Here is a 22,655-nt window from a genome sequence, read left to right as displayed (position 1 = left end):
TCTTAACTTTTTATTATAGTTCCGTTTCGATGTAGAAGAAATAAGCAACTTTAAGCTTTCCCATGAATTATCAAGTTTCTGTTGATAATCATTCAGAAACTTCAGTCAATTAATAAATATTTTCAATGGAAGATACAGCTAGTACAACCACTTCCATTGACGATAAAACAGATGATTGTGCTGATTCTCCAACAAGAGATGCCTTAGCAGAAGGGTTAATGGAACTTTTAAGACCGTCTGTCGAACAATTAGACGACCATGTTAGATTGACTCTGTGAGTGGTACATTTCTTTTTCTTAACAGATATATTAAATAACGTTTCTAATATTAATTGTATAATATAAAAACATTGCCTAAAATTGTGTTATTTTAACGCTAATTATTCATCTGTTTATTGTTACTTAACTATCCGAAAAATATACTACCCGAAAACAACAATTAAGTATTTTGATAATAAATCGACTATTTGTATACTTTTATGAAGTCATAAATATTATTCTGAAAAGTATTAGACGCATATTTTCGATTTGAAATGGAAGATGATGATCTAATTAACAAGAGAACGGGCAATATAAAGCCACCGCAGTTAGAGACTCTTATTTCGTTTATGGAAAATCATCCTAATTTGGCCGTTGGAAAGAAAGACAATTTATCGCCTGAAAAGAGAAAAGCCTTGTGGAATGACCTGTATTTTCAACTAAATGCTGTTGTTGGGGGTACCCGAAAAAATTTGGACCAATGGAAAAAAGTAAGTACATTTTTCATTTGTTATACTCTAACATATAGTTTAGTTTTTATTACGGAAGTACTAACTATTATTGTTCTAGGGGAGAATTCATTTAGTTGAAAAAATATTTAAAATTGCCTCTAAAAAAATTGGAACAAAGTGCAATGCCTTTTTAAATAAAGTAGCACCTTAAATGAAATATTAGAAAGTTATAATTTGAATAAAATACATTTTACATAAAAATAAAGTTAGTCATCTAAAGTATACAGCAAAAAAAAAAAAAGAATTATTGAGACTCGTCTAATTTTATGGTTACTGTCCTTCGCCAACTTGTCAACAAAAAGAGCAAACAATAACAAAAGAGCACTTCAAAATATGGTCTAACTTTCATTTATACTTAATTTAGATATCCTTAAAGTGAGTTATAATAAAAATACCTTGGTTTTTAAGAGTCATAACGTATTTAGTATTTTACCTATTTATATCAAATTAATCACTTTTGAAAACTATAGTACCTGCATAATAAGTTCTGATCTATATAGGCGCTCTAAAAATTGCATTTCCACAATACAATTGTTGGATACCAATTATAACAGTGCCATTTATCGCAATGGCAATTAAGAAACATTCTTCGTTTTTACCGCCTATCACAATAATTACCTATGCAATTACTAGCATTTTTTAACTCTGAAAAAAGTTATATTTGCATAAAGTTATATAATTGCATTTTAATTTTTTTAATAGCTATATTTGTTTTGAATAGGTTTTTAAGAACTAAAATGCAAAAGATTTAAATCTTTTGACACTTTTGTTAACTAATACCAGAAAGATTATTGTATACCTGAAAGATTACAAAAAGTACAAAAAGTCTTCCAATTTTGGGCACAACCTAGCAGTGGCACATGAGAAACTAAATAAACATTGAAAGGGGACCACCATGTAGAGTTTAACTTACAGCCATCATCAATTTTACTACATATGTGTATATAATAGTTATAGTATATACACATACATTATAATGTATTTTACAAATACTAAGATTTCAAATTTAATATATAAAACATTCATAAAATTTCTTCTTCTAGACATAATATAGGTGCATAATAAATTTTTGTTTGGAGAAAAGCTCATGATAATTCAACATCCCTCTTTACTATTAATCAAAGAAAGAGAGAAAAAGAAAAAATTAAAGTATAACTAAAAACTTATAAATAGTACTCTTCCTTTTTTTTTTTTTTTTTTTTCTTATCTTAATATTCTTGCAATCTTTATTTGCCTGTTATTATTAAATATAACTATGTTATTTTTATAGTCTTGGAATGATCAGAAAGCAAAAACTCATGCAAAGGCTATGAAGCTTATTGAAACTGGAGGCAACAGCACATATCTAACGCATCTAGAAGAAAGAATACTCAAGATTTTATCATCCACTAATGAATTCAAGTCTCCTCAACCTTCTTCTGATATTTTCTTAATTCCCGAAACAGGCATAGTTTTCTCAGTATGTATTAAACCTGTTCTCAATTAAAAAACTTTTTACAATCATAATTGAGGGAATTGCTAAAGAAATATGTTTTACGAATTAAATTACTAAAAATATATTTTGCAAAACAATTTATACTAAGATAGCTCTATATGCACATATTTTTATTTAAAAAAAGTGTAAGCAAAGAATATGAGCCAAGCTTTTTGGTATTTTAACATTTCTAAGAGGATTTTTATAGTATTCAATTAAATTAAAAAAATTTAGTGTGACTTTCAAATAAAAATAAAGGATAATTTAAATAACACACACAGAGACTGTTTTTTTGTTTTTTGAAATAAGAGTTAAATTGAAATTTAAATCATTCATAGACAAGAATAAAAATTACTTCTAAAAGTGAAGTCCTGTAACTGCACTTAGAAAGATAGTTTGTAAGGTTGAATAATCAATGTTCCAATAATATTTTTACAACTCTTGTAAAAAAAAAACTAAACTATTAGATTTATAGATTATTAGATATTAATATTTATAGATATTATTAGATTAAACTATATTTCAAGAAGAAATCATTAGTAGTATCTACCATCACTATTCAGAAAAGCTGGCTTAAAAAGATCAAAACCAACTTAACTGCCAGATGAAACTAAAGGGATTCCTCCTTTGGACTCCTGTTTTGATAAAGCATGTTTTGAAGCCTTTAATCTTGCCATCGTTATTAAAAATATTATAACTCATTCCGTTAAAGTGCATCAAATTTCATATAGGTTTAAATTATGTGTTCTTTGGGCTGCATAACTGTCGAGGAAAGTAATAATTATAGTTTAGAGAAAATTGTGTAGTATTAAGATTTATCATCCAAATTTTATTATAGCAACCAAACTTTAAAAAAAAGGGAAGAAAAAAACATTGTTTTTACTTTATCCAAGTATTTGATCAGCTCTAATTAAAAACGATTGTAACTTTTTCTTTACTTTAAAATTTTGTTTTGTCTATGAATAAATAGAATCCTTATAAATGTAAATATTAATCTATGGATAAATATGCAGCAAAGACACAGTCAGTTCAATATCACAGATTTTTTTTTTTTTTGTCTTGTAAACTAACTTTCCTTTCACTAAGTTTTTTTTTCCCCTCAAATAATCAAAACATTATTTGGATAGCAAATTTATATTACTTTCACTTAAAACTTAATCTCTGAAAATTTAAAATGTTTCAATTGATTTGTATCATTTTAATGTTTAATATTATTTAAAAGAAAAAGAATCCAAAAATGTGGATGCCCTGGTTCCTTAGGATCCTTAGTGGTATCGTGGTTTAATGACTCTTTTTCCTGTAATCTGCAATGTATATAATTTTTGTCTTAATTTTTCTAAAAGTTTTTGAATATATATATAAAGAAAAGTGATCAAAGAACAGCCAGTCTAATACTTTATCAATGTTGTTTTTAAAAGTCCGTGATATAACAAAATTTTCTGATGTCCATTTTGCTGAGGATTTGCTTTAAACAAAAAAGTTTAATTTATTGTTTGTGATATTGAAAACAGAAGTCTGTTACCATTATTATTTGCCAATTAAATAATAGATGGCTCATTAAATAAATTCATTTAACTTTGCTATATTTTAACTTAACATCTATATTTAAACTAAACCTAATCAATAATTTTAGTTGCCGATAGTTGCACAGGATGCAAGTCAATCTTCAGTGTCAAATGCTCCTTCCACTTCCCAAGAGGCACCAGATGCACCTCTGTGTGATCCTTTAATGTCAGAAACAAGCAATATTTCAGCCACAGAAGGTCTCCCTAATGTAGCTGTTGCTGTATCTTCTGAAGAAATTTCTCTAAGTTAGTATTGTGAGTTACTTCATTCACAGGGTGCTTAGCATTTTTAAAAAGTGCTTAAAGGTGCTTTTTTTATTTACGTTTTTAAAAGCTCTTAAAGGTGCTTTTTTTATTCGAGGTTTGTAAAAAAAAAAGTGCTTAATTTTTTATCTTTTCAAAGTTTTTGAAAATGTTTTTGAATTTATTGTTTTTATGTTTATAAATTAAACACATCAAAAGCTAGAAAAAATTGTTTTTATTGCTGCACAGATTCTAATTATGTTTGTTTTTTTTTTTTTTTTGAAAATGATTTAATTGTTTTTGAGTTCTTTAAAGGTGCTTATTTTTCGTTGAAAAATCTGGCTACGCCCCCTTATTTAGCTATACCTTAAAATTAGAGTACAATTGTTACCAACTGGATTGCAATTACTAGATGATTTGACTTTTTCTGGAAATAAATCATTTATAAAAAGAGTAGACTTTTTTTAAATGATATATTGTACACAACTAAAGAATAAATATCTACATTAAATCTGACAGCTTTTAAGTCAAACAGTTTAGCTTCAATAGGCCTTCAAATCTCAACTACATAGTCATATCTCATATTCATCTATATTATGAAAAGAAGTGGACTAAGTAGGAAAACTTAAGCAAAATATAAAATCAAATGAAAAAGTAAAGATATTGACATTGTGAGAAATGAATATTTTTAAAATAAATAGGTATTATTTAACATTAAAAATTTCAGTCTTTATTTTGTCTGAAATGTTAACAAATATTTGTTCCTTTAAGCTTTTTATTGACAAACAATTATTGTTTATCTTATTACTTTTAAATAGTAACAAAGAAAATTTACCATCAATTTTGCTTCAGTCTTTAGTCAATATCTAGTCAAAAGAAACTTGTTCCTCTGTAATAATTCAAAAAATAAATGTGTACTCTTGGTTTGCTGAATTCTCTAGCTTTGGAGGCAGCAGTATTGATCATGTTATGTACAACATAGATGATCAAATGATGTCCAATTTTTGTTGTTTTACTTGCATCAAACTGTTTTAATAAATTGTAATGAAATCCAGTCTAACAGTAATATGTAAAATTTTCAATAATATAATACTTTTATATTAGCTTAACAAATCTCAATGGCTTCTCAAAAATCTTATTATCCTCTAAAATCCAATTTAAAAAGAAATTTAGCAAAGTTAATTATTTAACTCCCCTCCAATTACTGATCTAAATTCAACTAAAAGCTTTAGAAACCCGCAAAACTACTATGATTCAGAAATTTATGAATTTGGAAAGGAAAAATTTGACTCTTACGATCCATAAAAGTCCAACTCTCATTAACTCTGTTCTGTGATATACTATTTTAATAGATTCAATAAATTTTAAAAAATATTTTAAGAAATTAAATTATAAATGCAAATTATATTTATTCAGGCATGTTGTTCTTCTGCTAATTTGCGGTTTTCCACATATCTCAAAATTACTTATATTCTGACTAAATATTTTCAGAGTTACATTAACCTAAAATATGAATTTTATTATTTATGTAAAACTCGTTTTCAATACATTTATTCCTTCTTTACCAGCATCCTCTGTTTAAGTTGTTGTTCATGTGCAATAAAGTTTTTTTTATGCAGATTTATTAGTAAAAAGCGCAACTTGGAATTAGTTTCAGAAGCACAAAAATGAAATAAATTCCATCTAAATCCAGTCGTCTAAAATTAAGGAACTACTGAGGCTGACACAAAAGCATAAAGTTGATAATCTAAAAAGTCATTTCTAAATGGGAAACATTTTTAGATCGTTCAATAGAAATACATTGGAATTTAGTTTGTCGGCATTCGTATCATTTCATCATAAATATGCACATTTTTATCATCAATCTTTTTTCAGTTATTGCTGTAAATTTCAAAATTTTTTAATTTTTATGCAATGATGGTTTGTAAAGTGCGATAAAGGAGGAGTATGTTGTTTTTTTTTTTTCAACGTATTTATTTCTTTAAGCGTGCAAAAAAAAAAAATTATTGGATTAAAAAAAATATTCTCTCTTTAATTTTTTATAAATGTTACATTTGTTCGTAAAAATGACTGTCTTTCATATACAAAAAGAAATTAAGTATTAAACATTGAGGAAAAAAAATTCACATTTTATCTTCGACCTGCAATCACATGCCTGCTAACATTTTACAATTCTTTATTTTTGTAGTATTCAACTGTTTTTCTTAGATGCTGATATATGGATTGCCTTCTAAAAACTATTCAACTCCCTAGTGGCGAACCAATGGCAAACGTGCCATTTATGGCACGCGACACAATATTTTGGGCACGCCACCGATCACAATTGTTATTGCACTATGAATTGTTATTACACAAATGTCACACACTATGAAGCATATGTAACAATTAAATTAAAATTCACAAAAACAAACAAAATAATAAACAATTATTAATAAAAAAATTAACAATTAATTCTAAAAGAACAATTAATAACCATAAAAAAGAAGCTAACAATAAATAACTAGCAGAAAAATCAACAGTCCTGCTTAAACTAATATCTTACCTAATATAAGTTATTTGTCATTTAATCTGCAATAACAGAAGTCCCACTGATGCTACTTTAAGTTGAATTACGCGTATAGCTGAGACATTGCAAATTGTATTTTGTTTTCAATGTAAATAAAGAGTTTTGAGTTGATAGTATTTAGTATTATTATTTTCCCAATAATCATGAAGTCAAAATTATTTAACGGCACGTCTGTGATTTCATTAAACCATTTTTTAGAAAAAATGGCATGTTGGTGTACAAAGGTTCGCCACCCCTGCCCTAGTGGCTCATTCATGCAAGCACAAATATCATTCGCATTTTTTATATGTATGTTTTGTTTTCATGAGTTCATAACCGAACGCCCTTTCACTGTCTACGAATGTAGTAGCATGAGTGCAGTAATGTGCACTATGTTAATGTTATTGAGCTCAGCTGCTGTTAATCAATTCTTTTTAAAATGAAATATCAACTATTTCTTCCTAATTCGTGTCCTTACATTGAGAACTTTTAAACATTTTCACACTGAGATTACTTCAGGTAGATCTTAATCCTGTTCATCACCCAATTGTTTTTTTTTTTTTTTTGGACAAGTTTAGATTTTTTATTTCTGTGTTTGTGTAATTTGATAGAAAGTTTAAAAAAAAAAAAAGCTTCACAATTCTTCAAAAACTCTCACAATTTGGTATTCCACAACATGTATTATAACTTTCTTTCTTTAACAAATATTTTTATTTCCTTAGCTGATGACAGACATACATTGATGAATTATAAGCCACTTCCAGAAGCTGATACTCCAGTTGTTACTTTGTCTTCTGATATTCCTAGCATAAGTAAGTTTCCTTTTTTTTTTGTTGATGTTTGCTTTTTTAATTATAATAAAAAAATATTTATTTCATCCTTTTTTTTTTCACCATTAGTTATACAGGAAACACAAGCAAAAAGAAATCTTATCACAGAGACTACAAAATCTGTAACTGAATGTTCTGTGGAGGATATAAAATCTGTAACTAATTATCCTGCAGAAATCTCAGAATCCATAAATAATCCATCTTCTACTACAGTGTGTAATCCGTCCATTGCAGCTTTTGGGAAAGGTGAGCCAATAATAATAAATCTTGTAGTTTAGTGGGATCTAAAATGAAATCATGAGTTTTAGAAAATTGAAATTCTGTTTTTTCATGATTTTTCTTGGTCGGTTAAACATATAATCCCTATTTTTAATAATCATTTTAATATACATATCACGTTAGCTGCTTAATTCACTATACTTTTTTTTTCTAAAAATTTTTTTTGTTCGCTACTTTTGAAGGCAGAAGAAATTTGTGCCAGCTATTTGCAATAATCATTCTTGATTCATGAAGATAAATTCAAGAATGGCTCTGTTATAATTGGATTCTGTAATCTTATCAATTGGAAGACTGTATGTGATACTTTGTAAATTATATAACCATAACTCAAGATGTGCCATTTTTAAATATAAAAAATTAATCATAGTGGGGGATTTATAAATCTCTTTAGGGAGTTAAAAGAAACAACCATTCTACAGTTAATGTACATAGTCTATGTAGAGTGTAATGTATTAAGTACAATGCTGAGTAATTTTCAGCATGGAAAAAACTTTTAAACACTGGTATTTTTATTACTTGGTAACAAACAATGTAACTTCCTACATTTTTTTTTAAACTTTTTATCAATCACAATGTAATATATGTTGATGCACTCATTCATTTTATGATGATAACTATATTTTGTTATTTTTACTCCTACTTCATATCTTAGAAAAATCACATTTTGGTGTTTGATAATCTGTGCTCATTTGAAAAAAATTCTTCAAGCTTACTTGATTTTTTCAATTCAATTTTATTTTAAGTTTATTTTGCTCTTTTACATTAGAATAAATGTTTGTTTTTTTTTTTCTTTTTACTTAATTTGTGTTTTTTTTTTTTTTTTTTTTTACGCAACTATTTTTTTGCTACGGCTTATATGAGTTTAAATATTAATTGATTATGCCAATTTTACTTGTATGAATTGAAACAAATTGCAGAATTGATATACACATTGAAAAAAAAATTTTAAAAAAGAGTTCAGCAAAATTTCAAAGAATCAGATTAAAATCCAATTCTATTCATACAATAGACTCATTATTTTTCTCATAATTACACGATCTACACCAGATACAATTGATTATTACCAGATTAATTCTCTATGTATACCAGAAAATATATACCAAATTAATTCTCTACAGTGGATATTTATTTTGAGTTTTATCTCATCATTATGAAACTCTAAGATAATTATAAAATATATATATATATAGTTTTATATAATATATAATTATGAATAAAATAACAAATATTTCCTAAAAATTATTTTTTTGCTTGGAATTACCTTTGGATAAACAAATTTAGATGAACAAATAATAAAATTGTTTAATTTTTTAAATTTTCTTAAAATGTAGAAGATTCAATCATTAAATAAAAAGTTATTCAGGGATTTTCCTTTTTTTGCTCATTGTACATATGTAACAGCATTTATGTTTAAATTTTTTTAGTTATTTATTAACATGCAATTAATTTTTTTTGTTTGTTTAAAAATACACATCCAAAAAAAGCTCCTTTATCTAGCTTAATAGCATATTTAAAAACTACTAATGTTTTTATTTTAACTTATTACATTATTTCCCGACTTTACACCTTTAGAACTTTCTCAAAAATAATTAAGAATTTAATTACTATCAAAATATCGAAGGTAATCACTCGTAATAATTTCAAACATAGTTACAGTCAGTACCGTCTATATGGTCACCCTCTTATAAGGTCAGCCCGCTTATATGGTAAATTTTTTAAATTCCCGTCTAACTTAATAGGAAGCACGTGTTAAAGCTCACCACTTATATGGTCATCCTATTTTTCGAGTTACCGGTTATATGGTCAGTTTCCTTTTTTTTTTTTTTTTTTTTTAAAAAAAGAAAGATACATTAAGACATTTCTTTAGACAGGAAGCCAAGAAAAATGACCAGTAGGTAAACACATTCCTTCGACCCCCGGAGAGAACTGGAATTTTCCCCTCTATTTCGTCACCCTACCCTCGTTTCTCTTTTGCATTCATTAATGACCTTACCCTCTCCTCATTTGACCACTCGCATTCTTTTCCCCGCCCAAGGGCAAAAGGTCTTTTGATCGTTTGAAGTTATCTCTCAGAGCTTAAAAAGGAGTTGAAGTTGAGAAAAAAAAACATTTTTATTGGATTACTGAACGAATAACCTATCCATGCTTTCATTATGGCTTCGAAAAGAAATAGTTTAACAATATCGGGAAAAAATTTATTGGTTTAAAAGTTTAAAAAGTCTAACCTTTCAAAAGTTACTTTTGCCAAAGAAAATTCTATTCCGCAAACAACATTTAACAGCCAAACGTAGCTCTCCAGATGTTTCAATTAGCGACCGAGAAAGAAAGCGTCAGCGTGTGTCACCTTATGAGAATGTGGAGAAGGCTCTTCTGTCATGGATCAAATATGCACGATCACAAAATGCTCCTATATCCTGGAATATTGTAAAAAAAAAAAGCTTTAGAAATAGCTAAAGAACTTGGAAAATCAAATTTTGTTGCACGCAATGGCTGGATACAGTGATTCAATGCTAGAAATAACCTATTCTTTAAGAAATTGTGTGGAGAAGCTGCTGATTTTGACAACAGTTCTTTAAAAGAATGGAAAGACGTAGTGTTGTGAGATATTCATGAAAGATATGAACCTGCTAACGGGTTCAACGTCGATGAATGTGGACTTTTCTATAGGATCTTACCCGACAGAACCCTTTGCTTCAAAGGATAAAAGTGTATAGGTGGAAAGAAAAGTAAGGAACGCTTAACTTGGTTATCTGCAAACATGGATGGTTCGGAGGAAATGATTCCTTTGGTGATTGGAAAATTTCTGAAACCGAGATGCATGAAAAATTGTAAATCTTTGCCCCTTTTGTACGATGCCAATTCCAAAGCATGGATGACCCAAACGATTTGAGAAAAAACTCTCAGGAGGTGGGACCTACATTTTTCAAAGAAAAACAGAAAAGTTGCATTGATTGCTGATAACTGCACTGCTCACTGTCCTGTTGAGGGCTTGAAATCGATTGAGCTCGTATTTTTGCCTCCAAACAGCACATGTGTGTTGCAGCCTCTAGAACAAGGCATGATTCAAAGCTTCAAGTCTATGTATAGAAAGCTTCTTCTACGGGATATGATCACCGCCATAGACAGAAGAAGAATTTCACGTTTCAGTTTTGAACGCACTGTTCTATATTGACCAAAGCTGGAACATGGTGTCGTCGAAAACTATTGAAGATTGTTTCCGTCACGCGGGGTTCCACAGTTCTCCAGACTCTTCGGTATCATTAGAGGACCCTGAGGAAGATCTTCCATTAGCTGAATTGGCAGAAAATCTTTGAAACCGAGGCTATGCAATGCCGAACGTAAATTTGTATTCCCAAATAGACGTTGATGTCCTCACTAATTGTGCAGCAACTGTGGAAGGCATTGTATCTAATGTCTTAAATCTGAATGCTGAAGGAAGTGACGATGAGGATGATACTGAATGCAATAAAAAGTCTGTGTCAACAGCTGATGCTCTTAAGGTGTTTTTTTGCAAATTCAGATGCAGCAGATGAACATTTAAAAACTATCAGAGACTTAGAAAAAGTTGTTTTAACAACCAAGACGAAGAAACAGACAAGCTTATTGGAATATTTTTTTTGAACATGTACATATGCTACGGTAACGAATTAAATTTTTCTAAAAGTATAAAAATTATTTTTGCATTATTTCTTATTATGCACCTTAATAATTAATTTTTAAAAGTTGAATTATTTGTTTAAAAAATACATTCTGATTCCAGAATATATTCACGCCATATTAACTATACTATATATTTGGTTATTGCATATATGGTCACACCGCTTATATGGTCATAATATTCTGGACCCATGAGCTGACCATATAACCGATACTGACTGTACTATCAAAAACAGCTTCGCCTTTCCAATTCCCAGACTCATTAGACCTACCTATTTTATGTCTTAGAAAAATCAGAATTGAAATAGCTCCTTATTAGTTAAATAAAAAAATGTTTTGTGTATAAAATGTAAATCTAATGTGTGTAAATATTTTGTTACTATAAATTGTATAATTGTATTAGTAGTTGAAATAGTTTGTTGAAAATTCGCACACAAACTTATCTATTGAAACTTATTTGCTTTTTTTGTAGTATTTTTTCTAAACATTTATTGATTTCTTTTTTATAAAAGTTTTAGAAATACTCTTAAGATTTGAGTAATTGAACAATTCTAACTTACTCAATTTCCCCCTTGAAGCAAAAAAATTTGAAATAAAATAAAAATTTACAAATTTGTGAAAAAAGAGGTAAAATGAAAGAATTTCTATCAGTTGATATCATTTTTCTTTAAATACCCACAACTTGCTTTCCTTGTACTAAAATATTCTTTTTTTAATCACTTCAGACCGCCGAAGAAGACGCAATCATAAAAGAAGCCATTATATGACTGCTGATAAAGCAGCTGAAACTTTTGGATATATTTCTCAAAGGAACTGTGCTGTGCTGGAAAGAATTGCTTCTGCAATGGAAGCCCAAGCTAATAGGGCTGCCAAACAAACTCAACTTATGCGAGAAATAATAGATGTTGTAAAGCAGAGATAATTTATGATGTCTCGTAGTTTGTGTTATTTTACACCAATAAAGAAATTGTAACAATTTTGTCAGCATTATTTATTTGTTTTGCAAAATACTTTCAAATAATTTAAATAGGCTAGTAACATACCAAATGCCCCAAAAAGGACCATTAATTTGAAAATTTTATTTAGAAAACAGAAATATACATTCATTATCTTCAAAATTAATTGTAAAGTTTAACAATCACTGTCTAAACTTAAAATAACAATAAATAAAAATCTGCAGCCAAAATTGAAAGGCACACTTGTAAATATTTCTACTGAAATTGTCTGCAGCAAAAAAAAAAAATTTTATTTTATAGTTTTGTTAGTCAGCAGTGCAATCCGTTGGCAAAATTGGAAGCAATGACTGGTTTTCTAGGCAAACTCTGCATTACAATTTTCATGCATTTTTCTTTCATTTATTCTTAAAATCATTCTTTCTTTTTTTTTTGACACACAACAAATGTAATGCAACGAAATGACACACAATTGTCTACTTTAATTAGAAAATGCACTTTGATATTTATTTCAACTTGTTTAAAATATAAGTATCACTCCAATATGACTATGTTAACCATAAATAATTTCATAAATTAATTTTGTTTTTTGAAGTGTGTAACAGATATAAATGCAGATGGGACTAGTTAGCTTTTATTTTCCGTCACTATTTTATGCTGATAAATGATAAACGTGATTACAAATGCTGATCTTGAAGTTTGTTTATTTAAAAATAAACAGATTCTTGTATAAAATATACACTAAGGGCTAACAGTTTATAATAAGTCTCAATTTCAGATTATTTTAGGTCAAAGGAAACCACAATTTCTATGTTGGAGATAAGATTCAGTGCTTTCTGTTGTTATCTAGTGCAAATTTTAAACAAAACTATTTAAGTACCTAACTGGAAACATTACTACAGAACAGTTAGATGAGAAAATGTGAGCTTCGGAAAAAATATATCTTATTACTACATTTTCACTATCCATTCAATTGTAGGCTGCATTTTCATGAATAGATAAATGACCTATATTTTAAATGCTTATTAAAATAGGCTCAAATGAAACTTATAAGCATAGCTGACATAAATCCGTATTTATTTGTGGTTTAGGAGTGAGAATAAAAAATGAGTTTACTTAATAAATGTTCTCAAAAACTTTAAACTTCTAAATCCTATTTCAAAAATATTTTGAAAATGAAAGATTATGTTTATTGAATGCGACATTTAATATTTTATTGAACAGCTGATCTTTCAAAAGAAACAATTTTTTCTGTTTATAAAAGTAAAACCATATTTTTCTTGTCGAATTTACAAAGACTATGCATTTTGCTGTTATCAGAATGGACGGAGACTGTACCACTAAAAGAGTTTTCGATGCAAGACCAGTTAGCACACGAAAAAGTGGCAGGCCAAATTTGAGATGGTCTAGAAAAAGACCTTTCGGTCTTAAAAACTAGAAGACACTAGCGGTAAAAAGGTTATCCTGGAAAAACCTTCTTGAAAAAGCCAAGGCCCACCCTGCGCTGTTGAGCCATTAATGATTAAACAATTTTCTAAATATTAGTCCCATCATAAACTTCAAAGTATGCATGTTAATAGACTTTAAAATATGCAAAATTCTTTATTCAAAATAGTAATTGAATGTACTTAGTAATATGAAAAATAATGAGGATGAAAAACGAAATGTTTCGAACAGTAAAAAAATAGGCGTTCAATTCATGCCAATTGAGTCTTGAAAACAGGTATCTATTTTTTAAGATCAAAATGCATTGATTTTTTACTACAAGTTTTTGTATTATCAAATACGTATTTTCCCTTCTCATATTTTCAATTTCTTGAGGTTATTTATTTAGAAATTAAATAGTTTTAATAAGTTTTAGTTATGAGTAAATGTTCTTTATATTTGTATGAACTAACGTTTTTGTTTATTTCTTTTTAGATTAAGTCAAAAAGATTTGAGGCATCAAATTGAAAGTTTATCAGATGGTAAATTATTTTCCTTTTTTAATTTCTTTCTCTGTAGTTTATCTAAATAAAAAATCTGTTTAGTTTTTAAAATAGATGTAAATTAATATAATTGATTTTGACTTAATTTTTATTTCACAACAAATACTATGTTCAATAGTAATTATAACAATAAAATTTATTTGACCATTTTCTTTTTATGCTATTTTGCTTTATAAGATACATATTACAACTCCTAATTTAGTTTTAAATAACAATTTCATTTATGTATATATGTTTGTTTCTAAATATTTATTTAATTTTGGTTTAAATATTTTTTTATGTTACGTTTATTTATTTTTTGTCTATGAATATTTATCTGGAATAAAAAAAAAATCTTCCTTACAAACTATTTTTTTAAGTTGAATAATTTTTTTTGGAATGTTCAAAACACATTAATAACAAAATATTTTTTTCACCAATTTAACTAATATGGTTAGTTATGAGTACTGATTATTTTGTATAAATACTTTATTTTCTAAATATGGGAATGCATTTACAAATTCTATTTAACAAATTGCATTGCTGCCAACTGTATATGATTTTGCCAGTTCCTCTTGCATTAATCAAAAATTGCTCTAGTGTTAGTACTTTTTAAGAAAATTATCTAAAATTGGAAAAATTTCGAAAAATACCCTTATCAAAAAATATTTTTTTCGCAATTTATTGAATAAGTATTGCTCCCAAATAATTTTTAAAAAATAGTTAGAATTTTTTTTTCAGGTCAAAACGAAAAGAACATTTCTTACATTTTTCAGTTCTTTGTTCAGAAATTAATTCAATGTCTATTACTCTTTAAATTAATTATAATTTGAAAAATATAATAAACATATTAAAAATGTTTTATATATATTTCAGAAAGTACTAGATTTTTATTTATATGGGCAGCACTTTTAAAAGAAACATCCTATGTTATTTACTTAAACATTTTTTTACTAGCAAGTGTAATAATTACATTAGTTTTACTATAAAATTTTACTCTGTTAGCAACATATGTAATTAAGGGTTCAATTCAAGAATATACTAGGTAATATTTTAATACACTTGAAACAAATCAACTTCAAAATATTGAGGTAACATAAAAAGAACTAATTTTAAAACATCTTTTTCCTTTATATCAATTTTGTTTTAAACATGTGGCAGAAGCAATTAGTGTAATGCAGGCAATCATAACATTTTTTACCACGTAATATTCAGTTTTTTAATATAGTTAAAATACTTTAATTGGACTTTTTTTTTAACTTTTGGACCCTTTCTATCTATCATTGAGAATATAAAATTTACTTAAGGACCAGCAAATTTGAAAGCAATAGAAAATATTATTTTAAAATAAATTATTTTTCTTTTATCACAGAACAATAATTTCTACCTAAATTATAGTAAAATATATAATTACACCTTAGTTAAATAGTTTTGGATAGAATTTAAAAATCTTGTTTTGTAACTCTGTCATTCTAGATTTTTGACTACTTTAACTAGTTATTGATATCAAAACTCTATTTATCACATAAAATGTATTATTTTGTCTGATGCAGTTTAAACAGCATGCTTAGGTACTGTTTTACATAGTACTGATCTGTCTTATTTTCAGAACTGAGGCAAATTTCAGAAACGTACAGTTCAATGTTTGACCTTGATGTTTATGTAAAAAAACTGATGAATGCAAAACGACGTGTCATGCTTGTCAATAACATTCTCCAAAATGCACAGGTATGATATTTCATATTGTTTTAAGTAATAATTACAAAATATTTATTTTAAGAATAAGTTAATTGATTTTTTTTTTTTTTGTATTTTATTGGTCATATATTTTTGTCTTAAGAAAGTGCATATTACTTTCTTTTTCCAAAAAACAATAAAAGTTATAATTTTCTGTACAATTCATTGACTTCCTCAGGTTAGGAAAATTTGGGAAAACCTGACTTTGCCAGGTATTTTATTCGCATCTAATTCTGAAAAATTTGCATTTTAAAAAAATTTTTAAATCCTATATTTAGAATAGGGGTCTGTTTAGAAGAAATTTAGATCCATTAATGGACCCTTCACAATATATTTTAACTTAAGAACGGATCCTTCACGAAATAATTTATCTTTTAATCGGATCCTTCACAAATTTGTTTATCTTCATTATTGTTTTGTTAATCGAATAAACCCTTCCCAGGAAGGGGGGAGGGAGAAGGATAAATGTAAACAAATTAAGTTTTGTCTTCGGCAGACGCTTCTTCCTTTATTTGTCCGAAATTAATATTCTACTTTTAGCAGTATAGGCTAAATTCCAGATCTTTGCATGTTGCATCTCTAATTTAGTAGCAGCAATTGCTGTTTGCTTTTGAAAATGTATTTTTTTTTACTATACTTTTACAGTGTTGAACATAATCTTGTATCTATTTACAATTTAAAAACTTCTTGAAAAAGTTTTTTGCTATAACAGGACCCTATTTGCACAAATTCAAAAACGCAGGACCCTGGTTAAAAGAATTTGACTTAACGTTTATTTTATATTCACAAATGACGAGTAATTTTTTCGCAATTTTACAAAAACAGGACCTTTCACAAAATGTCTGGACAGACCCTTGTAGAAACAACTGTCAGTAACCGTACTCGGTGAAGGGAACACAAGAACAATTGTTTCGGGGATCAGAACTGTTGGAGATATTGAAATTCCTTACATTAAGTGTAAAATTAATCTATGACAAGTGGGATGAGACTGGGTAATGGGGTTAAACTGAGTACACCTTGAATCTGGAAAAATTACATCTGCTTTCTTGTGCACAGACTCTGATTTACATTCCACTTAGTAAGAAGAAGGATTTGTCATATTGACTTATTCTTGTTGTTGAGTTCAGAACATATGTAGAGATAAGTTCATTTTACTGTGTCAACTCTATAACGTTCTTTTGTATTTAAGCTATCCTTATTTCTTGATCATTACAGTTATAAAAGATCTCTTTGACCCAGTTTATTATACATTCATCAAAGATTCCTCTCGTGCATGCTTGCTCTACTCGTTCCCCGAGATGCGGACTCTGGTCCATATCGAGGAGATCTAGTTTTTTACAACTTTTTTTTTGTTAGCCTTTATTTTAAATTAAACCCTTAACTGTAATCAATTTCTGTAAATTAAATATCTACATTTTTACCTTTAATTTTATTTATTAAAAACCTTCTCAAATTTAAGCTTTCTTTCTATATTTAACTACTTTTTAACAGTTAAATTCCTCTTTCTCTTATATTTTATTTTTATGCATGACGCCGTTTTCTCCGTATTCTCTTGTCACCCATTTCTATTAAAAGCAGTCCTAATGTTTAAAATATACCAATGATATTTTTCCACTAAATGTATTGCGAGCTTGTTTGTTTTTTTAAATAAATGTTCAATGGAAGTTAAAAGTGTGTGTGTTCATTTCTTCATTTGCTGTTTTTGTTACATTTTTCCTCCTGTACGTGGTGAGTACTTTTTTATTGCTATGGGTATTTGTTTTTCTCTCTTTGGAAACATCACTAAATTGCACTGAATGTTATATTTATATTTAGATATAGCATGTCATTATCTTATTTATCTTTTAATCTTTGATTTTGATTAATTTTTAGTTTTCACCCTTATTCTAAATTTGGTGCTACTAGTTTTCTCCAATATGTTCAACCCTCACACTTTGTGACCTTTTGAACCTATTGGGTTATTGCTATCCCACGATTGCATCAAACTCCCCTTAATTTAATTATTTTTTTATACTATTTTCGGCCATAATTTGTTTATTAAACAATTCAATCATTACCTATTTTTTTATCATGACTATATCCAAATATATGTACTTACAATATATCAACCCATTATCTATCTGATATTATTTTAATATATAAATAAATTTACTTTATTGGCACTGCCATAATATATATTTAATAATTTTAAATGTAACACAGTAGTAGCATTGTCCTGTTTTGTTTCTGTAACCCTTACTCTCAGATTAAGATTGGGTACGGCAAGATGGAGTATGCCAGGGTACTACCCTGTAAGCCGATAGAGTATCAGGATAAAGAAAAGGAAAAAGAACATTTTTAAGAAATGTGCTAGCGTGGAGGTTATTTTGCTTTGTTTAAAAAGAAAGGAAGACCTCAAAATAAAATGACCAAAAATTAAAACAATTTTATCAAAAATCTTAATACTTTATTGATGTTACTTCTGATGAGGACTGTAAAAACTCATCAAATGTTGAATTTTTTAGATTGTAATGATGTACAGTAGAGCGCCGATTATCCGAACTGCTCGGGACCGAACGTGGCTCAGCTGATGAACGGGGTTCGGATGATGAAAAGTTCGGATAATTGGAAAGTTGTTTAAAATCTAATTTAAATGATTATTATTTATGCACTAACTTCCCTTCACACTTTTTCCAGGTTCGGGGGGTTTCTAAAATAGCTCTGTTCAAGAGGATTTTTTTTTTTTTTTTTTTCAATTTTTAAATATTTTTTACTTTTTTCTTCTTTTTTTTTTTACTTTTCTTCATTTTGAATTTTTTTTATCATATTTCAGCATTTTATAATTTCTTCTGTCAATTACTGATTTTACCACATTTTTCTTTATTTTCTATAGCAAAAGAAATCCAGCAGAGACTTGTTTCAACAGGGTGCGTAGCATTTGTAAAAAGTTCTTAAAGGTGCTTTTTTGGGGATTTCATTTTTAAAAGCTTTTAAAGGTGCATTTTTCAGCTGGCGTTTTTAAAAAGTGCTTTTTTTTCCCGAATAATTTTTTTTCCCTTCAGTGATATCTGGTGGATCCCATGCATTTCACGAAAAATGGGGTGTTTGCTACGTAATCATTCACGCGGACTTCATGTCCTACCCACGTTATGACTTGAGCATGCACGCACACTTGAAACCAAAACCCGAGTGCTCCAATTCAGATGGAGAATATCAGATCCTTATAAAAAAAATTTCTTTTTAATTTATTTTAATTTTATTAATGTTTATTTTATTTTACTTCTAACACTTTTTTGACATAGGGGGTGCGGGTACTTTTGTTCTGAGTTCAGGGTCAGGTTGAATTCACTCGATGATGTGGGAAAGTACTGATTGTTTCGATTTACGTCTGTTTCTTTTGGGAGTTTTTTAACTCTAAAACTGTTTATAAAAAGTTTTTGTTTTTCAATGATATCACTGATTGAATATGAATTTTTTGAGTGCTTGAAAATTTTTGTAAAGTGCTTGAAAAGTTTTTAAAAAGTGCTCATTTTTGATTCAAAGATTTGGCTACGCACCCTGTTCAAAGAAGATACTCTTTTTTGAGCAGCCATATTCTTATTCTTTTTAAATAAATCAGCTGAACTGGATCAACATCATTTTGATGTACTAGCCAATTCATTACAATATCTAATGAATTGCATTTTTCTATATGAGAAGGTTCACTGTCTTGAACTTGATCACCTACTTCTTCCTCTTCGTCGGTGGAGCTCCGATTTTCATTCAAAATTTCAGCAACAATTTCATCATCATTTAAAATTTGAAATCCTGGGACATTTTCGGTGTCTAGACACCAGTCTTCTATTTCTTCTGCTGCATAACCTGGCATCTTTTCAGCTGGTAGATCTACTGGTTCAGAAATTTAGAAAAATTGTTGATAAGTTAAAAAGTATTTTAAACTTTAAAAAAAAAAAAAAAAAAAAAAATGAATTCGGACATAGTTTGGATAATTGGACGTTCGGATAATCGGAGCTCTACTGTATTTTCTAACTCTAACAAAAGAGAAAGGAGGATCTAATGTGGAAAATGTTTTTGCTGGGCTTGTAAATGTTGAAGTGGAATAAGGGGGGAAAAAACAATTAATTTCACTTGGAAATTATGTACTTAATATTCTTAAATCGTCTTTTAAAATAAAAATGTCGGCTGCTTTTTCACTGAAATTCTAGTATTTCTAAATTTCCCGTAGAGTTCACATATGCAAACTGTCTTACCCTGTATGATTATGAAATTATTTAGAAAATTTGGTGAAATACTTAAGCTACTTGTCTAAAAATTAAATATTGGTTTACTGTAGTTTTGAAGTCTTAGTTTGTTAATTTGGTTTTTAAAAGTTTTCTTTAATTTTAGGAACGTTTGAATCGTTTACATCAAAGCATTGCACGTGAGACTCAAAGGAGAAAAGCTTTACTGGAGAACAACCCCACAGCAATTCAACCGTCTGCTTAAAGCACTTGATACGCAAAAGTCGAAGCAATTTTTTTGAATGATAGTAAATATGCTTTCTTCTTCAATCAGACATATTGATGCCAATATTTTATAATTTTAGAATAGAAATTTGGTTCTAAAACTGCAGAAACTTTTATTATAAGTTTAAATATAATTTTGCTTGAGACAGTTTTCTTTTTTTTTTAACATTAGTAAATAAACATAATTTTGTTAGCAACAGTGTTTAATATTTTATATTAAGGATTGTGCATCCATTTATTGAAGAGTACTGGAGAAAAAATATTTTGGCTTTGCGAGGATGGAATGAATTTAGTTTTTATAACAATTAATAAAACCTTATTCCTTACTGTAATAAAAAATATTAGTTCAGTAGTTCAATATTTTTGAAATAGAAAACGCTTGATAGTTTAAAATAAAAAAACACTTTAAGTTCCAAACGCTTAATATTAAGTATAACAGTTTTTAAACTATCTTTTAAAAAAAACTGAAAAAATTTTATTGTACATAAATTACCTGTATCTTTTGTTTTTAAATATGTCTTTGAGTTTTTTTTTTTTTGCTAAAATCAAGTCTTAATTTAAAGAAAACTTCTATTAAAAAGGTAGAAGTCTTCTATTAATGTAGAAAGATATATATTAACTAATTTTTTACTGAAAAGAAGGGACGCTGATTGATGAAAATTCCAAGACTTCAGGTTGTACACCCCTTAATTATATTAAAATATAAAAATTTGAAAATAACATGTTATTTGCTATTCATAATTTTCAACATTTCCTAAGCTTGTAATATCATTAAATTTAAATATGCATGCTACGTAATTCATTTTAAAAAATCATTAACATTCAATTATTTTTATTGTTCTGTTATTTATATTTGTAGTGAAAATTATCTTACAAACTAACCTCATATTGCCAATTTTTTTTCATTAATGCTTCTGGTGTTTTCTCGTTAATTGTGACTTTTATTATTGTTTTTCCATTACATAGATATGTTTTTTCAGTAATATATTTTATATTTTTAAAATCTTTACTTGTAAAACATATCAGTCAATGTAATAAATCACTTGGTAAATAAATGTTTACAAATCAGAAATCTTCAATTTAAAAATGATTATTCAGACTTTGTTTTATGTATGCTGCGCATTTAATGTATGTCAGCTGTAAAGTATTTTACAGTCATCAAGTGTTGAGATGTTTGCTTTGTTACATTGTTTAAAATTTATTCACAAACAAAATTATTGTTTATTTTTCGGTTTGAGTAATATATTAAACAGTTTATTGGAATTTAATTACTGTGATGATCGTAATCATATATTTATTGAAGTTAGATATATTTCTGCTGTTATAGTAATACATATGTTATGCAAAATTCCTTTTTTCATGAATGGAAAAAAATTTATATGAACATTTCTGTAAAATTGAAACAAAATTGGTTTATTTTTTCTAAATATCTTAGTACGAATGACTTCAATTCTTTTGCAAATTTCTATTTTACGATGCAATTTTTGTATCTGCTATATTTCTATATAGAATTAATTATATCTATTTTGTATTATATTCAAAAAGGTTTCTATGCTGGTTTATATTAGTTATTTGAGCTTGTAAACAATTGAGAATAGATAGTTTATAGTTATAGCAGAAGATAACTTTTGGATAATATTCACAATTACTTATCTAATTATTTTTATCAGTGGTTTCAATTAAATCTTTCTTTTATCAAATAAAATTTTATATTATTAATTTTATACCTGAAATAATTTTTATTCTAAATCAGCATAATATATATGTTCATTTTTAATAAAAATAAAGCAATAAATTAAAATGCAATAATTAAATTCGATGAATTTTTTTTCTAATCAAGTTATTTTATTATTTTAGAAAAAAAAAGTTGTTAACATAGATGCTGCAATATATCAAAATCTCCAGCATCACACTCTTATGTTTCTAGGCTGAACTGACATTCCTTATTTATCATAGTTTCTATTGTATTGTTACTAACTCAATTTATTTGGCAGATGTATGGTTTTTTGTAAATTTTATTTGGTAGATATGTTTTTGTAAATATATAGTGATTAATTTACCTTCAAGTATTAAATTTGTAACTCTTTAATTAAAATGAATTATTCATTACCTAGTTTAGACAAATAAAGTACCAAAAAGTTCAATATATTGC

At 27.6% G+C, this 22,655-nt stretch overlaps 2 protein-coding genes across 2 annotated transcripts; both read left to right on the top strand.

The window, feature by feature from the left end:
• The first annotated feature begins 16 nt into the window (after positions 1-16).
• On the top strand, positions 17-22,647 carry Snapin (SNAP associated protein). The gene is made up of 5 exons (XM_016070090.4): positions 17-274; positions 14,236-14,282; positions 15,892-16,010; positions 20,385-20,526; positions 22,361-22,647. The coding sequence occupies exons 1-4, from the start codon at positions 126-128 to the stop codon at positions 20,481-20,483; spliced, it is 414 nt and encodes a 137-aa protein (XP_015925576.1). The 5' UTR covers positions 17-125; the 3' UTR covers positions 20,484-20,526; positions 22,361-22,647.
• LOC107453309 (uncharacterized) lies at positions 274-12,341 on the top strand. Its single transcript, XM_016070087.4, has 6 exons — positions 274-748; positions 2,040-2,228; positions 3,877-4,054; positions 7,319-7,408; positions 7,496-7,672; positions 12,088-12,341. Exons 1-6 carry the CDS (start codon positions 533-535, stop codon positions 12,282-12,284), a joined length of 1,047 nt encoding a protein of 348 aa, XP_015925573.1. The 5' UTR covers positions 274-532; the 3' UTR covers positions 12,285-12,341.
• Positions 22,648-22,655: the final 8 nt, after the last annotated feature.

The sequence above is a fragment of the Parasteatoda tepidariorum genome, chromosome 4, assembly GCF_982258835.1.
Source record: "Parasteatoda tepidariorum strain Cologne lab strain chromosome 4, Ptep-v5.0, whole genome shotgun sequence".
In the NCBI taxonomy this organism is placed as follows: Eukaryota; Metazoa; Arthropoda; class Arachnida; order Araneae; family Theridiidae; genus Parasteatoda; species Parasteatoda tepidariorum.
This window is presented reverse-complemented; position numbering and strand designations above follow the sequence as displayed.

Excerpts from the sequence above, each read along its gene's own strand:
- Snapin (XM_016070090.4), top strand. The coding sequence starts at position 126 with ATGGAAGATACAGCTAGTACAACCACTTCCATTGACGATAAAACAGAT. Across the intron at positions 14,283-15,891 it reads AATTGAAAGTTTATCAGATG|AACTGAGGCAAATTTCAGAA; the intron begins GTAAATTATTTT and ends TCTTATTTTCAG. Across the intron at positions 16,011-20,384 it reads ACATTCTCCAAAATGCACAG|GAACGTTTGAATCGTTTACA; the intron begins GTATGATATTTC and ends CTTTAATTTTAG.
- LOC107453309 (XM_016070087.4), top strand. The coding sequence starts at position 533 with ATGGAAGATGATGATCTAATTAACAAGAGAACGGGCAATATAAAGCCA. Across the intron at positions 2,229-3,876 it reads AAACAGGCATAGTTTTCTCA|TTGCCGATAGTTGCACAGGA; the intron begins GTATGTATTAAA and ends CAATAATTTTAG. Across the intron at positions 4,055-7,318 it reads TTCTGAAGAAATTTCTCTAA|CTGATGACAGACATACATTG; the intron begins GTTAGTATTGTG and ends TTATTTCCTTAG.